General features: G+C 34.2%; 1 protein-coding gene across 1 annotated transcript in view; it reads right to left on the bottom strand.

The window, feature by feature from the left end:
* The window catches only part of UGGT2 (UDP-glucose glycoprotein glucosyltransferase 2), a 77,226-nt gene that overhangs the window by 15,712 nt on the left and 40,704 nt on the right, over positions 1 to 20,810 (bottom strand). The window contains 10 exon segments of the mRNA XM_030962349.1: positions 3,610 to 3,695; positions 4,822 to 4,980; positions 5,817 to 6,006; positions 7,336 to 7,415; positions 12,233 to 12,335; positions 13,450 to 13,545; positions 14,728 to 14,855; positions 16,740 to 16,871; positions 18,024 to 18,230; positions 20,533 to 20,627. Of these exon segments, the coding sequence (XP_030818209.1) occupies positions 3,610 to 3,695; positions 4,822 to 4,980; positions 5,817 to 6,006; positions 7,336 to 7,415; positions 12,233 to 12,335; positions 13,450 to 13,545; positions 14,728 to 14,855; positions 16,740 to 16,871; positions 18,024 to 18,230; positions 20,533 to 20,627 (1,276 nt within the window).

Genomic DNA, 20,810 nt, shown 5'->3' with positions numbered 1-20,810 from the left:
ACCACATGAACCTCTGCCCTACTGAACACCAGTTTAAAGCCATTCAGGTGTCTCCAAACTACTGCAGTCCACAGAGTAGCTAATATGAAAAATGTTACTGTGATAGAGTGTAATAACAACATAATTTTCAAATTTTCTTGTTTTACAGCCCCTCAATATATTTCCCCTTCAATCTCTTCTATCTTTTATCAGCATTATGTGGGCTCCTCTTGCTAAAGCAACCCACACAATAATAGGGTTTAAGAAAGTAATCTGGTACCCCTTAGGCTAGAAAACAGAAGTATTTAAATCTTGTTTCAATGTGCATCATACCACTTACCTGAACACTGCAGGATTTTACACACTCATCTGAATTTTCTATTTAATATATTTTTTTGTTAAAATGTGCCTGTAATCACTAAGTCTCATGGAGATGGCCTATCCTTGCATAAAACAATGTTCAGAATTATCTGAACTCTTTTACTCTCTATTGTAGTTTTATTTTCACACTGAAAATGTCATACATATGCACACCCAGCCAATAATGGTCTTTGCATCACAGGGATGTATAGTACTCAGATATTAATTCCATTTTAAATAAAGTGTGTCACTAAAAAGTTCTAAAATAGTAAAATTTGATCCAAACACAAACTGCTGATAGCAGCAGCCGGCCCAATGTTCCATTTTTGCCCCCAATCTTCATACAACCAGTATTTTCTCTGTTACTCACTCAGTTACCTCAAAATCCCTATGCTATCAATTTTGTAGAGAGATATAGAGGATTCTGCTGATAAAGAGGATTTTCCAAAGTCTCTGCAATATTCTCAGAGTGTTTGGTTTGGATGTAAATTCAACAACATTGCTTTGTCTCCCTAAATCTCTTTCATGGATGCCTCCCTGTGGGCTCCATCTTTACTGAGTGCCAACTGTTTTACTCTGCACAGAACTCAGTTTGATGAATTTCTGTCCTACTATGAACCAACTTTTTAAATCCAAGCAAAATATCTTGCATACTGACAGCACTATGACATATGTAATAACAGCTACCTTAATATTATGTAATTGTGAAAAGCAAAACATGTCTAGCAGACTATTTACATCACTACTTTAACTTCAAAACACTTAGACGCTTTTAATACAAATAAGTACCAATATAATACAAATTATAATTTTCCATATGGGGGACAAAAGAATTTGGGTTCAAGAAATGGAGATCCTTTAAAACCTCAAGGCCAAGAAACAAACATACAACTCTTTTCCTAAATTTTAAAAGATAATTTCAGCTAGGCCGTCTGCATGACATCAAAATATAATAATATTATATCTTATATATGTCTACCTGCCTTTTTAAAAAGTAAAATATCAGGATTTTATAGATATCTTTAGCTATAAATAATTTTCTGCAATCTTATCTAGCAATACCTACTTGTTTTCCTACCAACATCAAAGTCCCAATAATCAGAAGTGCTCAGATTATTGCTGAGTATAACAATTTTTACTTTCCTAATATTCATAGTAATTTATTAATAACAAATTGATTTACAAGTATGATTGCATCAATATAATTATCCTTGTTAGAAGTAGTCTTTAAGAAGAAAGAGGCAGCTTATTTTAAATGGTATGTATTTATATATAGTAAAAATAAATTACTTCCAACTATGAGAGAAGCAAGTAAGATAAATACTGAGATGTAGAACATTCTAAAACTTCCTTTATAATGTGCCTCAAAGAAAACAGGTTCATTTCACAGTTCAACAGGAGAGGGTGTGACTAATATATATGGATGGAGAATATACTGCAACAGCTCTTGGCAAAATTCCACCCCATCAAACAGTTGCCCGAGCTCTGATAGAAACTTCATACTGTTAATACTGTAAAAGAAATATCAAAGATCCTGGTGCAGCCCTGGTGCACATACTTTTCCTGTTATACTTTCAGTCTACAGTTGGAGGAATGAGATGAAATAAATTGCATTGTTTAGATTCCTCATGAGGAATTTAGTTTTTAGTAACTATTTAGTTTTCAGTAATTTAGAGTTTTTAGTAACTTAGCTGAGTTCAATTAAGCCCATTTGTGTTACAGAGGGAAAATGAGCAAAATCCCAGCAGATAATTTAAATTTCCTTTGATCCAGGCTAGAATGTAGAGTGGTTTTGTTTCATTTTGTTTCATTATTTAACCCAACTGCACCTCATTACATTATTTTTTAACCATGCTATCTTATATAAATCACTTTATATTTCTTAAGAATTAAATGCTAAATTAGACAAATGGTACAGATGCAGTTGGTGGAGATAAGGTGAACCTCAAAGGGTAAGGACTGTGTTTTTCTGCTTTTTCAACAGATTGTAAATGATTTCTGGAAAAAAAAAATTGAAAACTGCAAACAAACAGAATGAATCTAATATCCCGTTGATTTTTCTCCCTGTAACACTGATATTAACTAAATGTTCAAAACCACAAAGAGGTTCAGCAAGTTGTTTTTTAATAGTAGCTGATAATTAACAACATATGGAACTATGTATTCCTGGGCTTCAAGTAATAATAAATATTTTATAAGAAAGAGACCTATTTCAAATCACATAATTACTTTGAGGGATAAAAGATATAACAGGAAAAAGGGAAAAAGAGGAAAAACTGCAGCTGAAATTAAATAAACAATACTGCTCCTCTAGAAGTGATTAGATCTAAAGCTTCAAGAGAAAGCTCTCATAGGCTACAGGTCTATGCTTTTACATAAAACATGGGGAAAAGGTGATTCTTCTCAGGAATAGTTGAAATGATGGTGAGCACATATATTCCTTTACATGAAAATCAACCATGGAAATTACAGATCTAGAAGCCATAGAGATGTCACCTAAATGCCAGTTACAGGAATACAACTTTCTTTCTATGGACAGAGGTTTCTTTCAAGAGAGGGAAATGTGGTGCAGTCAACATGCAGCCAGAGTCTCAAAATAAAGGGTGCTTTGATATCCCAAGCTGGAGGTGTAACCATAGTGATCCTTAGATGACTTAGAAAACTAAAAAACACTCAGAATTAATCAAAGAAAAAAGTCTAGAACTAAAATTATTACAATGCTCCTGTTAAAAAAAGATGCCACTTTTAAATATATTGCATTCAGAGGGCTGAAAAAAATTGTGAGAGGGAAATTCGTAGTACTTCCTCCAGATAGTTCTGGAGATAATTCTGGAGAGCAATGCTCCATTGGACATACTCTTGAAATTACATGTTAGATATGTTGGGAATGCCAAAATATTACAAACAAAACCATGAGTGACATTTCTACAGAATTTGGTGCAGCCATTGTGTGATAATGCTAACCATGCATGGAACTGACAGGGAAAGTGTCTGGTAGCTGTGCAACTGTGTAGTAAGGGACACTGCTAGCATCCAGTCTAGCTGAGCAGCTTGGCTTTATTATGCCTTCAATGCCTTCAAAAACACATGTAGCCATCAAAAAACAACAATACAAGGAAATAAGGTATTCTTTACAAACTTTAAATCATCACTGGCATCTTATACTTTTTAATGCTATCTTTGCTCACTTTCCTTCAGTGTTGTCAGATCTTTTCAAAATATGTTGCAGTTTCAGATTAATCTGTTCCCAAATGATGGATTCATACTTACGAAAAAACCTGATAAATCTCCTCAGATCTTCCCTTACGCAATCTCAGCGTCCAAGCACCTGGATTTGCTTTCAGCTGGAAATACCCCTAAGGAAAAAAAGGCACTTGTTCTGGTTGCATTTCAGACTCAACCATCTTCATATACAAAAATAAACTACTAGGCATTTGTACTAGCCCTGAAAGAAGTGTGTCAGGGATGGAACAACTTTCACCTTTCCTGCATGTCTGTTTTCATGTCTTTCTGTGCTCTATTTGTTTCTAGCTGAATTTGAGTTGCATACAAAAACTCCACCAATGACAGCAAGTAAAAGAGCAGCAAAGAAATAAATTATTGAACAGACCCTAAATTGAAAAGCTTCTTTGAAACTCAAAATTTTTGTCTGGAACAACTTTCCAAGTCAACACAATTCCTTGCCATTTTAGTAACACTGTAAATAGCTATTGCTATGTTAAAGTCACAGAGAGCAAGCTTTGAAATGTGAAGAATTGTCAGAAGTTTCATCATGCCAAACATCATCTACTGTTGAATCCATATTCAATACTTGTGCAAAATCAAAGATTCACAATTTATTAAGCATTTCATTCCTTACGATACAGTATTTAAAAAGACTAGAGAACAGCAGATAGGTAAAAGGTCTTACTCATCAAAATCCTTCCCTATCAAATTCCCTTAGCCATCAGAAAATAAAACTTTCACTTCAGAAGTCACATAGTCTTCTGCTCTACAGACTGCCAACATGAAAAATAACTACTTTGCATGATGAGAGAAATTCTCAGGTGTGGCTATGTCTCACCAAGGCTCTAAGCACTCACCTGAAAGCATCTAAAATCAGAGTCTTCCTTTGCCTGGATCATTATGTAACAAAAGGGGTTATTTTGTTCAGAATGTGAATCATACCTTACATTTGTCAGGGAATCTCAGCCTGAATACAACTGCCTCCTACCACCTACTACAGGCAATTAGGCTGCCAGTTTAGGCACTTCAGGCAAGAGTATAAAATTAGGCTGTATTCAAACCTATACTGCATCACAGGAGAGGAGCAGGGGGGAAAGCTCAACAAACTGGAGATGAGCTCAGCTCCAGGACGTGCCCATTACTTTTAGCATTACTAAGCTTGCAACACAGAGAAAGGATTTAAAGAACAAGATGCTCATGAAGAATTCTCATAAGATGTGTGCAATTGTAATGACTATTCCTATACTAAGTACTTACAAGGTTGGCCATCACAATAGTATCAACCAGGACAGGATTCTTCTTTGTGCCCAGAGTGAACTGTAACCCTCGAGGAGGTTGTCCAGTTGTCACATCAAAGCAATGTCCTTCAAGCAATATATATTCCAGCTCATATTCTGCTATAACTGCCCCTTTTATCTATGGAAGGAATGCTTCATCAATAAATTATGTCACTTAACCATGTGGAAAGAGCAAAATATTACAGTCACAAACATGTTGTGTGGGATTTACCACAAGGTAACTCCCATGGTCAAAAAACCCAATAGAAAAGTCCATCCACAGGAACTTAACTCAATTATAAAACAGGAATCCAAGACAAAGAGGAAGGATCACACTCTGGAGGGACCTTCTCTCTACTGACTGTTGAGGAAGCTGAGGCACCTCTGCCTTGCTAAGGTAAATCTCAGCTTTACTTTCACAATACACAGCTTTGTTCAATCAAACACCCTCAATATTGTGCATAAGCTTATTGACTCAATCAAATCTAAAGATTTTGAAGATGGGGGATTAAAATAGAATTAAATAATAATTGAAAGAATTGTGAACTAAAAGAGGATGAAATACATTTTGAACTACATTAATAAACAGTCATATATTCCAGTTTATATGAAGATTTACCTAGGTTACAAGAATTAGGAAACACAAAGAATCCTTTAATTGCTTTACTTTTATCTTAAATGTAGTATTTCTCTAAACACACAGCTCAACATTGCAGGTAAATTGCTTTAACTTGTACTTTGCATTCTGACTTTTTCTATTCCATTGCTTTCTTTTAAGACTTGCCTTTTTTTTTAAGAGAGAAAAGGAAGAAAAGATTATGACGATAGAAATGGTAAAATATTGCCTAAATAATCAATTACCTAAGAAAATATCTCAGGAGAACTGACACAAGACAAATCTTGCAACATTTCCACTTCCCTCTTGAAGTAGAATGGCCAACACATGTTTTACAGTGTTTGCAAACTGTTACTTACTTCCTGCAAATGAATGTTATCAAGGTCACAGGAACTGTTTACTGCTTCAACCAGCCAGCTTTCAGGAGTGATCATGTTTAGGGTCAAAAGAGGCGATTCTGGCAGTTCTAGGAATTTTGCTACAGGTTCAGAAGGAAGGTGCTTATTGATTCCATAAGTTAATTCTGGTTCCAGAACAAAACGATAGAAGCTGTTGAAAAAGAAGTGTGACAAAACCCAACTTTTAGTAAAATACGAATTTCAAACATGAAGCTCCTCTAAAATATTTTCAAATATAGTGAGTATTTACCAAGTACGATGAAATTTGGAGGCAAAGTAGCTCCTTATTCTTTTGGAATATCATCAGGCAATACCTACAGCATCTCAAATGGGCTGGTAGATGAACACAGACCTATTCATTTTTGGTAATTTTTCTGTGAATGTGCCTATTTTCCATTAACACTCTAAAGGCTATGAAAGTGAATATCCAAGAGGTGCCTTGGATTCTCAGAATCTGTATCACTGAACTATGCAGAAGGACCAACCCCTACTGGATGAAAAATCTTTGAGAATGGCTACTGTCACTAGCAGCAGCAAGGACAGAGCAGAGGAAATGTAGGGTTTCCCTGTTCCTGTCCAGCTCTTACCCCAATTGTTCCATACATAAAAGTTCTCCCAAGCACAAGGAAAGAAGCAGGCACGCAGCTTCAAAAGCCATCAAAATGATGTTCACACAAGAAGACACTCAGAAAACTGATAATTAGGACCCTCTTGTGGAACATAAGATGCAAGTAATTTCTCTCAAAATGCATAAAAACTAAGGACTTCTGCTTTGTGGGCAAATGATTAATTCTGCAGCCCTCTGGCTAAAGGACAGGCACTGCCACCAACCTCTCTCACAGGTAATTAGTGATATAAGTGTTAGGATTATAGGTAAAATACCTGCCCAGGAGATGGCTGTGCTTAAACATTTCTCTTAGAGGGAAAGAAATCTTCTTGGAAGGAATTAATTTCAGTGTAAATGTCTATCACTGAATTAGTGAACCATGATTTTTACACACAGATAAAAGAAACTTCAATTTATAGTAGATACATTCAGGATATCACGTTCTCAATGAAATATAACATCATCTCAATATAACAAATGCAGACTGTATATTTATTCAAATGAATTTAATTCCTAGGAGTACGGAATCTGTACAATCCATTACCCAAACAGTGGGCTGTAAAAAAGGGAACAACTTAGACAGATAATCCCCCTCTGCAAGTTTTCACAGGTATAAATGATTCTATTGATTTATTTAAGGCCTGTTAATGAGAGGTGTATTTGATGGACTAAATCACTTCCCTGTGATACCATGCTTGACATATTAGAACAAGAACTTTTATCTAAACAAGTGCAAACTGCTTAGGTAATGTTCAGTGGAAAATGAGTCAACAAAAATAACTCAGAAACACAAAGCAATGTTTACTTTTTAAGAAAAATACACCATTAAGACTGTTTTTCCAAAATGAGCACGACAAGCTATGAACTACTAACCTCTTCAGTGGCACTTCGGACAGCTTAGATCTGCAGTTCAAAAATAACCTGAGTTTCATATTGATAATGTCCTTGAGTACCTACAGAAAAAAAATCTCTGTAAAAAATGGTTCTTGGTAATCACCAAACTTGGAAAATAAGCCAAAGTTACCCTTGTGACATCCTGCCATTTCTCAAGTTTCAGCAGCAATCTAAAACTTTTAAAAGATGAAAATATATCTGCATATTAAAGGTTATTGTCAGATATTATAAATAAATATATGACCTTTCCTAAAACTGCATGATTTAGTACATGAGATTCTTGATAGTCAAAATATTAATTAGTCTTCTCCTATTCATGCAATTTTTTCAAGAGCAGCTCCCTCAATTTTATAATGCTTGAGTAAATGATATTATCACCTTGTTACATTGTGATTTTAAAACACTTGAAGGTCTCTAAGTACAACACACGCCTTTAATCTAACAACCAGACTTAAAACAATTGCTTTCACTCTTATTAAAATCACTGTACATGGAAAATTGTTAAATATATTGAAGTTCAGAGAACTATTTTAATACTCAATTACTTAATAACTTTAAATGTCAACAATAGACTAATGATGTATTAAACCATTCAATTAACTTCAAAACATTTCGGTAAGTTAACATATTTCTATTTTTTTCTCTCAGTTTCTTCATCTGTTAATTTCTAAAATAGTAATGTTCTGGATGCTGTTATATAGGAACCATAATATTAGGACAGTATTATTTTCTTATTTTTGTGAGCAATCTGTTTTGTTTTGCTTAAAGCTAACAAAGTTATTAATTTCCTTAAAGCACTCATAAAAACCTTTATCAAATTACCTTCAGCCCTTGGTTTCTGACACAAAGTGCTTACCTGAAAGCATAAAGCAGCTGTGCCTACATTTATGGATATCAGAAAGGCCAGTAAGACATCAAAAGCTAAGTTACAACACCAATACTAGTAAGGCTAATATCTAAAATTACTACAATAGCAAATAAATTGGGAACAAAGCAAGACAATATTCCTCATTAAATCTCTTTTTTATTATGACTATAATTTTTCTTTCCTCAGTTCAGCCCATGGCTTACACACATTTTTTACTACAATACTGTAGCTTTACTTAGCCCTAGGGACCTGTTCTATCCCTAGTTTCTTATTCTTATCTTTTGTGTCACCGTGACTGAAAAACTACTGAATAAAAAACAAAGAGTAAAGAATAGCATATTGGTGTGAACAAGTGAAGAATCAGGAAAGGAGAACCCAAGAGCACTGGAAGCATAAGAAGGGCAAGCATTACATGACATAAGTTTAAGACCACCAAAATCAAAATAGAGGTCAAAGTGACTCAAATATCGATCTACCATTCAGAATAAAGAGAATGATAGAAGCCTGTATGGACTTTACCTATAAACTAAGCAAAACCCTCATCCCAATAGGAAGAATGATTCTTCAGTAATCTGCATTGCTAGGCTTTTGTGTATAGAATGAAATTATCTTGCAGAAGGCTGATGCATCATCCCAATTCATCAGCTGACCATGAAATTTTGTACAGTAGCCAAAAAAAAACTAAAAGCCTTTCTTAATTAACATTTCAAAGGACTTTAAATAGGAAATGACAAATAGGACAATAATTCATTATCTCTGTGTTTTTCAACAATACAACTTCTGAAATACTGAACTTGGTTCTATTATTTAGGGCTTCTGAGGACACCAGAAACCAGGGCATTTGAGTCAACACATGAAAATGGTGACAAAATTACGAAGACTCTTTTATAGGACACTTGAAGAGTTCAGTCTGTTTACTTTAAATAAGAAAATTCAAAGAGTATGGAAATTTAGTTCAGAGAACACTGTAAAACATGGTTGAAATATTTCAGGAGGCCTGAAAATTATTCAAGAGCTAGTTTTATTGTGTATATGCACAATAAAAAGTCATTTGCAAGACACTTACTTGAGTTACCACAACTCATCTGAAGAACATTAACTCAGTAAACCATGATTATCTAACCAATCACTTGGAATTGTTTGTGAACTTCAGGATAATACAAAGTTTCTGCACTGAAAACAAACTTATAATAGAATCTTCAACAGAAGTGGCAAAATGATGAGAACATCAATGCTTACAGCATAGATTTAAACAAAAACCTGTAATTCCAAGTCTGAGATTAACAGTAAGGTTAATTAGCCACTGGAAAATCTCAGTAGGAGCTCTAATCTGTACTGAGACGCTTGGTAATATTTAAATTAGGAATTGAGTAAAAAATTATTTCTACTTTAAATAATAATTGTGCAAATGGAGCCCTGTGACATGCATTATATAGGCAATCAGACTAGATCACCAAAAGGGGCTCCTTCAGGGATTCCTTTTACTTTAGGCATGGAATATTAAATCCTCACTGAAGACAGAACGAACAAAGGAAAAAAGGCAAAAGATAACTGACAAGGAAAAAATAAAAGGTTTGATTTTTTTTCTCCACGTTTTTGAATTGTTGGATACTTACTGGAACAAGAAAAAAAAAGGTGGATAATTCTAAGAGTATATAGAATAATCTTTCCTCCTGGTTTTGGTGAACCATGAGGAAAAAAAATCCACAACTCGTCAATTTTGTCCTCCATTTTAGCAGAAGGAATTTCTACGTTTCTCACATCACCTTAGAGATCACCTTCATAACTTCAGGACTAGTTAGCTCTTCCATATATTCTGCTGAGAACTTATGTGGCCTAACCATGGTAAAGTTATGGCTGGCATTTAAATATTTACAGCAGACAGTGACTCTGCCTTGTCTGGAAATACTTGATGCTGAAGTCTGTAACAAAACTTTTTGAAAAAAGGGAAACACACACTATATGGAAGGGGCTACCTGCCTCAGTCTGGAGAGGATTAGAACAGTTCTTATGATACAATCCAGTACATATTTTAAAAACAGACAGAAGCTTTGACTGAGTTCTCATTTGTGCTCTGACTCATACCTTCCTCCATCCTTACACTGCCAGTCTCTCAGATTAAGCAGTAAAGTTTAGATTACAGCCCACCTCTAGCTATTTACACCTCTCTCAATTTCAATCCCACTTAGTATGAGTAACTTTTTGTTTGTACTTTTAATAAAAAATACCAAAAGATTTATTTGAAGTAGCTATTAAGTGACAGAAAGTAATACAATAGTTTCACCAGGGTGGCAAAACCCAAGCATTATATGGACATATTCAATGCAGAATGGGGCAAGAATCACATGTTCTGCCATGGTAGTTACTCAACAAATTTTGCACCGTGAATAGTTACCAATCCAATATAATCAGCTCTAATCCAATTATGTAAATGAAAAAAAAAGAGCCTTTAAATATAAATATATTCCAGTGATTAAAGTTTAATATATTCCAGTGATTAAAGTTTATAGTATTTAAATCACCTATCTATAGTAAGCTAATCAGAAAAGATTCATTTAACAACTTTGAATTTGGGGCTTGCTGTATTTGCATGTCTGTTTTGTTTCTACAGCAGGAGATGGTGGCTTTCCAGGTAATAATAATAATTATATATATATATATATATACACATACACACATATATATATACACACACACACATATATAAATTTCCCAGCTATTTTTCATTTTAAAAAGATATTGAAAAGTTTAATCTACATTAAAATATTTCTGGTTTGTTTGCTTTCAAGAGCATTTCATTACTGTCTCCTAAGGTTTGGCTTCTTGACTAAAACTAGAGCTCCTATGACTCAAGCAGGATCTGCCACAGTTGAACAGCTGGGGACACCATGGGAGTCATTCGCCTGGGCATGCATGAGAGAGCCAGTTGAGCTCAGAGGAATGGGGGTTTCTGCTCTGAGCTGCAAGATCCTTGATGTGATTTATACTCATAATAGGAACTTTTGGCTAAATGGAAAGTTTCCAGTCCATTTCAACTTGAAAATATTTTCATTTGGTAATATCAAGCTTTCATTTTCACTGAGAAGGGTGAAATGAGAGACCTAGTTCTAGAGGTAAGCTACTATTCTAGAAAATAGAAATAGCAAAATTTTTCATGAATTTTAAAAAATGTTTTACTTCGCTCCACTATATGAAGAATGAGTGGATGCTTCAACATTTGATATAAAAGGGTATGAAAATGGGAGGGGGAAAAGCACTTTAAGAATTTATGAAACTTGCATAATTTCTGCAGGAAGAAAAAAAGACAAAATAGGATGCAGCAAAAATCAAGTTGGAGGTTTCAGAATTATAACAGACCATAAAGTGAAGACAAAATTTACATTTTTATGGGAAACTTATAAAGGAACCTGAGACACAGTGATCTTCTGCAGTAGGTGAAAGAAGAAAATTTTAGCAGCTGTGTTTTTAAGACAGTTTCTCTTTAAAAGATCAATAGCTACACACAATGGAAGCCTATCTAGATATACTTGGTAGCATTAATCAACTGAGAAATATCCCTCCAAGAGCTGAAAGCTTTATAGTCCAATCTTCTTATGATGATATTACAAGTCAGATTTAGACCATCTCATTTAGGTGCCTTGGAAAACTAAGGTGATCTGGTTTAATGGAAAGAAGCACATATCTCCTGAGATTCTGAGATGCAAAAAATTATGTACACAATCTTCTCCTTTCTTTCTACTGACTGCAGAGAGCACTTACAGGCTCAACAAAGAGGACTGGGCCATGGGGGCATCTGAATTTTACTTTCAAATGAAATATTCATAATGATGAACTAGATCATCCTCAACTTCTTTTATGAATTAAAATAACTAAACACATATTTTAAAGGAAAAGAAAGAATAACCAAATTTTGTTTACTCTTTACTACACTGTATATGGAAATTAGAAGAAGTTTAGTAACAACTGAAGTACAAATAAGCAAATTATAAGAAATTAGTCCCATCTTACAATCAATAAATGGGTCATCTTCTGTGCTTCTCTTGTCAATGGATCCACAATAGCAACGACATCATAGAATGGGTCATTCTCTTGGGGCTCGACTTTTATTACACTGTTAAAAAAGTATTCAAAACAAGTGACATGAAAACTCAAAACTGAATTTGCTGAAAGGACAAACATTTTTAGAGACAGATTTGTAATATCAGAGGCGTTTAAGATTTTACTGCTCAAGAAAATATTTCCCTCATTTCAAGCAATAATCATGATTGCTCCCTGTGATACAATTAGAAAAGCTAAATGTGAACAGGAGTAAAAAATGTAGCATTAATCTACATACTTCTATACTGGTTAGTCATTAGATACATTCTCTAAAACAAAATCAGTAAAATAAAACACAGTAAGACTTTAAAAAGGGTCTTTTTGTCATTTGTTTACAGTTCCCTTCATGGAGATCTGGAATCATTGGATCAGACAAGTAGCGGTGGTGACATAATTTAAAAAGAAAAAAAGAGGGGGAAAAATGGCATTTGAGAAGTGTGAAACTTGACAGGCTGGACTAGCTTTATGCATTCCAGAAAATAATTCAGTTTGATAGACTTGATTAGGCTAAGTCAAGCCAACCCTAGTTAAAGTACTCTGTATTTACAGGAAGGAAATGTCAGTAAACTTCATTTAAAAAAACAAACAAAAAAGTCATATGCTGTATATACAGAAAAGGGACTATTGGAATTTGTTTTCCACAAAATATATGGTAGCAGCACAGTACTGACTGCTACGAGTGTAACTTTGAAAAAGGTGTTGGCCTCTTAGAAAAGGCTACCACTGATTTCACTCCTGCCTTCACCAACAGGCACAGTCCAACTGCACACACAACTACTACTGGAGCACCTTATCAACAAAAACAAGTAGAGATTACGAAACAGCAAAAATTTTTATAAAAATTTGTAATTTGATAATAGCTTTTGTATTACCATATGTCCTTTTAAAACATGCACCCATCTGCCCTTTTTTCAGCAAAGGGTAAGGTTGGGAAATCAATAGGCATTACTAATGAATTTATTAGGAAAAAGGTAAAGATGCATTATGCTATGGCAGATGAGCAGGCTGCTCATACAACAGTTTCAAAATTAGAATGCTTACTCAACTTTCCAAAGACTATGTAATCATCAGTACATTCAAATGTTAATAAAAAATTACTCTAAGCGCATTAGCATGACAAAACTGACCTGTGCTGTTCTTTGAGTAATTCAACATCTTGTCTCATCTCTGTTTTAGGCAAAGATGACAGCAGGGCATCTATTTTCATAATCAAATCACTGCCACTGTATTAAATAATGCACATAGAGTTTGGTTGTCATTAGAAAAGGAGCAGAACATTAACATTTTAATGTCAGTCTCTTTGCATAAAGCATCTTTAGGAAGCCCACATCCCAGACCTGGACTCTAAGGTGATTCACAGCTCAGGACTTGTAGCTTGGAGTTAAACCTTCAGCATGACAACGCCCAAGAACCACTACAGCCTTAGAGAAGCCTTGTGAAATGGACACCTTAATTTTAAGAGATGCAGAATTCAGTCACAGCAATAATTTTTCTCAGTTGTTGGGTCTCCAAGCCTGTGTAATTCGATGAAAATGTGGAGCTTTGAAGAAAATGTGGGGCTTGGTCCACAAGACAAAGTAAACCTGAATTAATGACAAGTTTTTATTACTTACAAATTTGCCAAAGAGACTTGATTCAGAATCAAGAGAAGTGAGTATATGATGTTAAGATATGCTGATATTTCTAGCTCTTTATTTATTTATTTAATTAAAAAAAAAGCCCATTTATGACAACATTAAGGAACAGACACAAATGATCTGGTTTCAATTCTGGGCACATCTTTCAATGTTTTCTACTGGAATTTCCTACTGAAGTTCCCTTAGAAATCATAGTTCCATTTCAGTGTTTTTAAGTCAGAATATCTGTCTAAATATATTTTGTATCTCACTACTTATCTCCTTTAGTTCTGTCTCTTGTTGATTTTGGTTTTCTGGTAATGATTCTTGCAGTTGTGCCAGTCCTTCTAAATAACAGAAATTATACTCAAAGTCCAGAGATACTGTAAGAAGAGCGTAATTTTGCTTTCTTCTTTGTACACAAGCTGTATCCTTAGACTAGAAGATTGCCTGAACTCATTTAATCTTTACACTTCTTCAGTGAACAGATGTGTGAATGTTGTCTACTATGGTGTCAGGGCACAACATCAGCCCATGCCTCTACAGGCTCCCTAAGTAACAATTCCCAAAGACAATGACCTCAAATATTAATACTCGTATTTGGCCTAAGATGCACTGTATTTTCTCAAGCTTATTATTATGCTTTACAATTACTCTTATATAAACAAAACCTAGTAGGAATCCTTTACTGTTAGCTGTACTCTTGGTTGTAAGGAGAGTGAAAGTAGGGAGAGTATGTGGAGTAATTCAGCAGAGCTGCACATAAGTTATGAGGCAAGAGAATTTTACCTTTTACTACTGTTTCCCATCTCCTTGACAATAGCTTTAATCTTCTCTGCTGAGGTACTGTATGTTATCTTTTCCAACAAATTAAAGTCTTCTGCAGAGAATTCATTTTCATCTAAAGGACCCAGTATCTTAGAGAAAAAAAACATTAAGTGTAGAATGTCCCAATAATGCTCTGTTTGTAAGTAAAAATAAACTACTATTTTAAATGAATGCACAATATTGAATATGAAACCCCAATGTCTATATACATCAATATTATTGATTATAAAACTAATTGAATTTTAGAGTAACTATGCAGTTTTAGGCTTTTAGAGTTATATGATTACAGTTAATTATCAATCACAATCACAAAGAATAACTGCAATCAAAATATCCATGCTATTTTTCATTATACATCCTTCTGTCAAGAAATACACTATTTAGAAATAACTCTAAGAAAAAGCTCTCTTATGTAAAATATTTTAAACTCAAATTACTATTTGTCTACCACACTCTTTAGCTTTTTAATTCTATGAACACAATCTCCTTCTACTACTTGTCAAATGAAGCAGAATGGATAGAAAGAATGGGAAAGGATACAAAATGCCTAATATGAGAGGATACAGGATTACTACATTTTTTGGTGTCTGAAAGAAAGGAGAAGTGCCTTGGAGTCCCAGAAAATAGCTTTGAGGATGTTGTTTGGATTTCCTACTCAGTCTATCAGGCCAAACTGACCCAAGACAACTTCAATAGCCTACAGGGCTGCCAGGATGTAGAATCTCATTATGTAAGTTGGGTGCTGAATGCATCTTCCTCAAAATTCAACTGTTTCCTATAAATGAGAGGTTATATAACAAATTCCACTTTTGATTTTTTTATTAATGATGTATGAGACAGATGAAACCACAGTGTAATTATGAAATACTATGGTAATTTGGAGAAGTCAATTAGAAAAAATTAATTTGCTCATAAAAGCAAAACTTCTGTGATGAAATAGCAAGGACAGAAATGAAGGATATCCCTTGTCTTTCTAAAAGTGATAGTTTAGAGTTAATAGTTTAAAGTAATATACATTATTAAATTTATCCAAATATTTTTATGAAACTTATTTCCCCAAAACTTAAAATATGACATTATTTTTAGCTTTTTTAGGCATGGAGAACAGTAATAATATTTTATAAAATAAATTCACTAATTTAGTTATGAGAGAGCTGACACAAAAAACCCAACAATTCTATAAGGCTTCATCAACAAAAATGCTTTCTATGTGTTTTTTAGCAGTATTTCAGTTGCATGTCAGCAGCATTTAGGATGCATAAGAGTAACTAAACTCACTAAATTTAAAGAGTTTCCAGTTATGAGATGCCAACATAGTTTTCTTTCGAATGGTGGAGTAAATCAAAAATAGAAGAATTAAAATGTAGTTTGCAAATTGTATTTGCAATGTAAGGCATTGACTGTCATTTAACAAGCACTAAATATTGAATGCAACATTATATTTTTTGACCACAGATCATCTATTGACCAACTGTAATTAAAGCTATTGATTTCAGCATATACATACAAAAATTGAAACAACAAAATTACTACACTTTTATCTGTATATTAAGATTTAAGACTATAAAACAACTATATATTTATTAAAATGTGGTGTTTTAGAGCTTGAAACTAACCTGCTCAGTGAATTTATATACATTTATTTACATAGTAAAATAAAAGTAACTTCGGAATCAAAAATTATTCTTAAGCACCACAAATAATAAATCAGATACTAACCTATTTTGAGAATTTTGTCAGATTAACTCTAAAATAGCTGTGGGAATGACATACACACATAGTAGCTTCAATGGAATGGAGTTAATGAACAAATTAGAAGTAAAACAAAATAAAAAAGCAAGATAACATACCATTCTTGAACAACTCTCTGAATAAATGGGAAATCAATATAATACATTTTCTTTAGTTTGAAACTGAAGTTCCAGAAGTAAAAAAATCCTAAAAAAGATTGAGAGACTTAATTTCCTTCTTACCCTGCCATTGCTAATAACAGCCATTTGCCCAGGAAGCAGCTTCAGAACCTCCTGGCAGAACATCTGTTGAGTTTTAATTAAATCCAGTCCTAAAGTGTTGTACTTCTTCTCAAAAGTATCACCATCCATTCCCTAAAGCAAAGGTAAAGCATGAGATGCTGGAATGATTCAGCAAAAATAAATTTTGTATCATGTGAGGAAATCAAAGATTTTCTTCAAGTTATGTGGTAACCAGAAATCAAAGTAACACAGCCACCTCAGCTTCCGTGTAAGCACACAACTGCTGGTGGTGAGCCCAAGAGTGCAGTCTGTACCCTGGGGCAACTGTGAATAACCATGAGAGCAAAGCTGAGCCTGAGGTTAAGCAATTTTTCCATGATCCAGCACAACAGCTGCATGAAAAGTAACACTCTGTTAACAACTCAACTGTATTCCCACTTTTAGAAAAAAGGTATAAAAAAATTTGTAATACTCTAAAAACCCAGTCATTCTAATATGGCCACTGGATACAATTTGAACATATTTTGGAGAAGCCAACATCAACCAGAAAGACACAAATTCATTTTCAAAGAGAGCAAAAACATGCCAAAATTGGAATTGCGTCTCACCTGTCAGAATTATTCTGACATGTATTCATTAGTAATAAAGAGACCAAGCAAACAGATTCATTCAGATACAATTAATAAAATGACATTAATTAGCAACATACTTAGCATACACAGCTTCATTAGAGACCTTTATGTCTTTCAAAATTTATTAAACAATGAAGCAAGAAATATGACTCAAAAATATTAATTTTCTAATATGGTCCAGAGAGTTTTCTTAGTCTTCCAACACTTCCTATTTAAGAAGACTAAAATTTACAGCTACTTCTGAGACAAAAAACAGTAGTTAGCAGCTGTTATTTCATAATTCAGTTTCACTCTCATTTAGTCTTAAATCTTTCTGAAGTCTAAATTCTTGAAAAACATTAATACTGCAATTGTAACTAAATGAGAGAGCTATTAAAAAACCCAAAAATTAAAATTAAACTATTTTGATCTCAATTTTATTTTATATCTGTATTCTGAATTTCTCAGTACTGTCATATTTTCTCCCTTCAAAGAAACTCTCTATTATTCAATCACATGAAAGTCATCAAAAATCCAAACCTGCTTGAGAAGAAACTGTATATGGGTTATAAACTTCAAGGCATTCAGCCAAACACTGTTATTCTCACCACCTTCTTCCAATAAGATATATGTAAAATAAAAAAGGAAGTAATCTAGTTTAGCTTGTACTCACTGGCGTGAGGAATTTAACAATTTTAGTTCCAGCAGCAAGGGATTTTGCTGTCTCTTCCTTACTGAGTTTACTTAGGAAACTTTTTAAGTTGCTGTGGTTTTGGGTTAAAAAAGCAGTCAAAATTCCTCTTGCAATGGCTGTGTTATCTTCCTTTATTTTTGACGAAGGATTGTTCAAAATCCCAATTCGAGCATGACTGCTTGTTTTCTGCAAAGAAAAACAGAACAATAAGTAATTTTACAGTTCCATCTGCTGTTACCTAATGTATTCATATAATTTATAACTATGTGAAATACCCTTGAGTATTTAATTTTTTGCAGCTATTTGTCTTTAGAAAAGATACATCAATGACTAATTCAGAACTCCAACTGTGAGTTAAAATGTGATTAGTAAGGATTTACCTATTCTGTGATAAATATTTTAAATAGAAGTGTTAAGTTTCTTTAATAGAACAATTGCCTTTGAGCATTTTGCAGAAGCATGTTTTAAACAAAGGACATAAACAAGTGGTCATTTACAGACTTCAGAACTAGTTTTATACAGGTCTACTTTTCAAAAATTATTGAACTAAGCATAAAATAAATACAAGAGAATTTATCCACTTATCACTTTTAAAGTTCAGCAGGAGCAAAATCCTTCACTTGCTAAAATCAGTGATGCCACTGAAATTTTACCAGAGACTTTGATGATTCTACGGCAGAATCAAGTAACACCACTAACTGAAGAAAAGATAAATGGACTCCAATGCAGGAAGGAAAAAAAAAATAAGGAATGCAATCACTGGTATTGAGCACTGGAAAGGCTTCCACTAATGGACAGAAAACTGATGGTCAGAAAACTATGAAGAAATACTGAGGAATCTGGGCTTGCTCCTCCTGGCAAAGAGGAGACTACAGAGAATTTGAACAGCAACCAAAAGCTACTGAAGGGGGAGTGAAAAACATGTCAGGGCTAAACCCTTCCTGCTACCAGCAAAGAGTAACAAGGGGTAATGCTCACAAAGTTTGGTCTGGCAGAAAAGAACTACAATAGGAAGGCAATGCAACACCAGAGTAATTTGAAAAGTAAGGGACAGAGCCTCCTCTTCGGAGATTTTCAAAAATCCTTCAAACACACCTACAGCCGACCGGATGTAATGAAGTCAATAATTCCACTTTGAGAGGGAGGCTGAACTGGATGACCTTGAGAGGTCTCTTCCAGCTAAGACAGCTCAAGCTTTTTTTCAAAGGAAGTAAAAAACTACCAGAGTTTTCAAAATAGCATGTATTAGCTGGAATAGCTAGAAGTGAATTTCCTTCAGCCATTTTCACTCCCAGATTTTTGCATGCTTTACTTCAAATGCTGATGGCACGTCACGAGCAAGTGGTGACTGTGCCAATTTTGCTACTATCAGGAATTATACTAGACCCTGACTTGAGAGACAGAAGGGCCTAGAAAAGAGTAAATAACCTCAATAAAATCAATGGACTTAAAAAAAAAATACTCTTTCATTTTATGTCTCATAAAATTTGAAAAGAACTACACCAAGCAACACATGAAATTCATCTAATGTTTTGGGATTTTTTGCTAGATTCTTGTCACCAACACAAGGGGACTTGCCCAGGTGGTTGTCACCTCTTAGACAGGAGCTGTGGCACATTTCACTGCTGAAGAGGGTTAAAAAATGAAGCTACAGAGGGAGTACATCTGTCAAGCCCAAGACATAAATCAAGCAGTTCAAGAAATTAAATGCTTTTCTGTAACAAGGACTTCTACTGAATATTCTTCTTTATCTTTTTTAAAGCCCCTTTCTAAGACATAGTTATTATCACATTCTCTTGGCAACATCCCAATTTTCTAGTTCCCTTAGGGTGGTTCCTATTTCATTTCTGATTAGAAAGTCCAGATGCCCTCTGATTTCAGTTTAAGTACTCTTTTAACCTGCCCCAAACATAAGGTCTTTCTGTCATTTATATTGACTTGACATTTACACTTTCTGAAGTATATTCATATTTCAGACATTCCTACCTTAAATCCTATTATTAGAACAGAAGAACTTAAAAATAAGCAAACTCATAAATGTGGATGATCCTCTTAGCTTATTAAAACACACAGGAAAATTGTTCTTAGAAGCACACAAACAGTACAGAGGAAAATGGTTGCTTCATGGCCACAGCTGTGGCACATAATACAGGAGAACACTGCTTAATGGTTCACATCAACAGGCACTATCCCAAAGTCCTTCCAAGTAACATTTTGGGCTACCTGATGGGAGCAAGTCTAACTGGGAAGAAATTCACCCTTTTAATACACAGTGTCACAGTTTGTCTCCTGCCTCACAAGTCCATGAACTAAATGACCATTGCCCTTCAGGAACTGAGCAAACAAAAGCACAATCTCTGAAGTCTGCACCTGATCAACAACAAAGTTGTTACACTTTTATTTAAGAGTATGATTTTTGAATGTGCAGAGAGAGCTGTTAAGAACATATTCATAACAACTATTTTAATAAAACCTGCTAGAAACTCACCAGGCTTTTCAAGGCATCAGAAAGCAGTTGTCTACCAGCTGGCTTATCAAAATCAGCAACAATCCAGACAGTAACAGCATACAATGCATCTTCATCTGAAAATTAAAGATAATCCTGTTTTACATTCTGAAGAATCTTCTCATGACTAACGAAAACCAAATTAATTCTGTTTGTCATTTCTAAATTCATGTCTATGTTTGACTGCTGACTTCAACTGTAAGAATAATTGCCACATCAGAATCCTTTGCCCTCTGAATTGAAGTAAGATTCTTAGAAGG

The sequence above is a fragment of the Camarhynchus parvulus genome, chromosome 1 (genome assembly GCF_901933205.1).
Source record: "Camarhynchus parvulus chromosome 1, STF_HiC, whole genome shotgun sequence".
Classification (NCBI taxonomy): Eukaryota; Metazoa; Chordata; class Aves; order Passeriformes; family Thraupidae; genus Camarhynchus; species Camarhynchus parvulus.
Note: the sequence above shows the minus strand (reverse complement) of the source record. Positions and strands in the feature narration are given on the sequence as shown.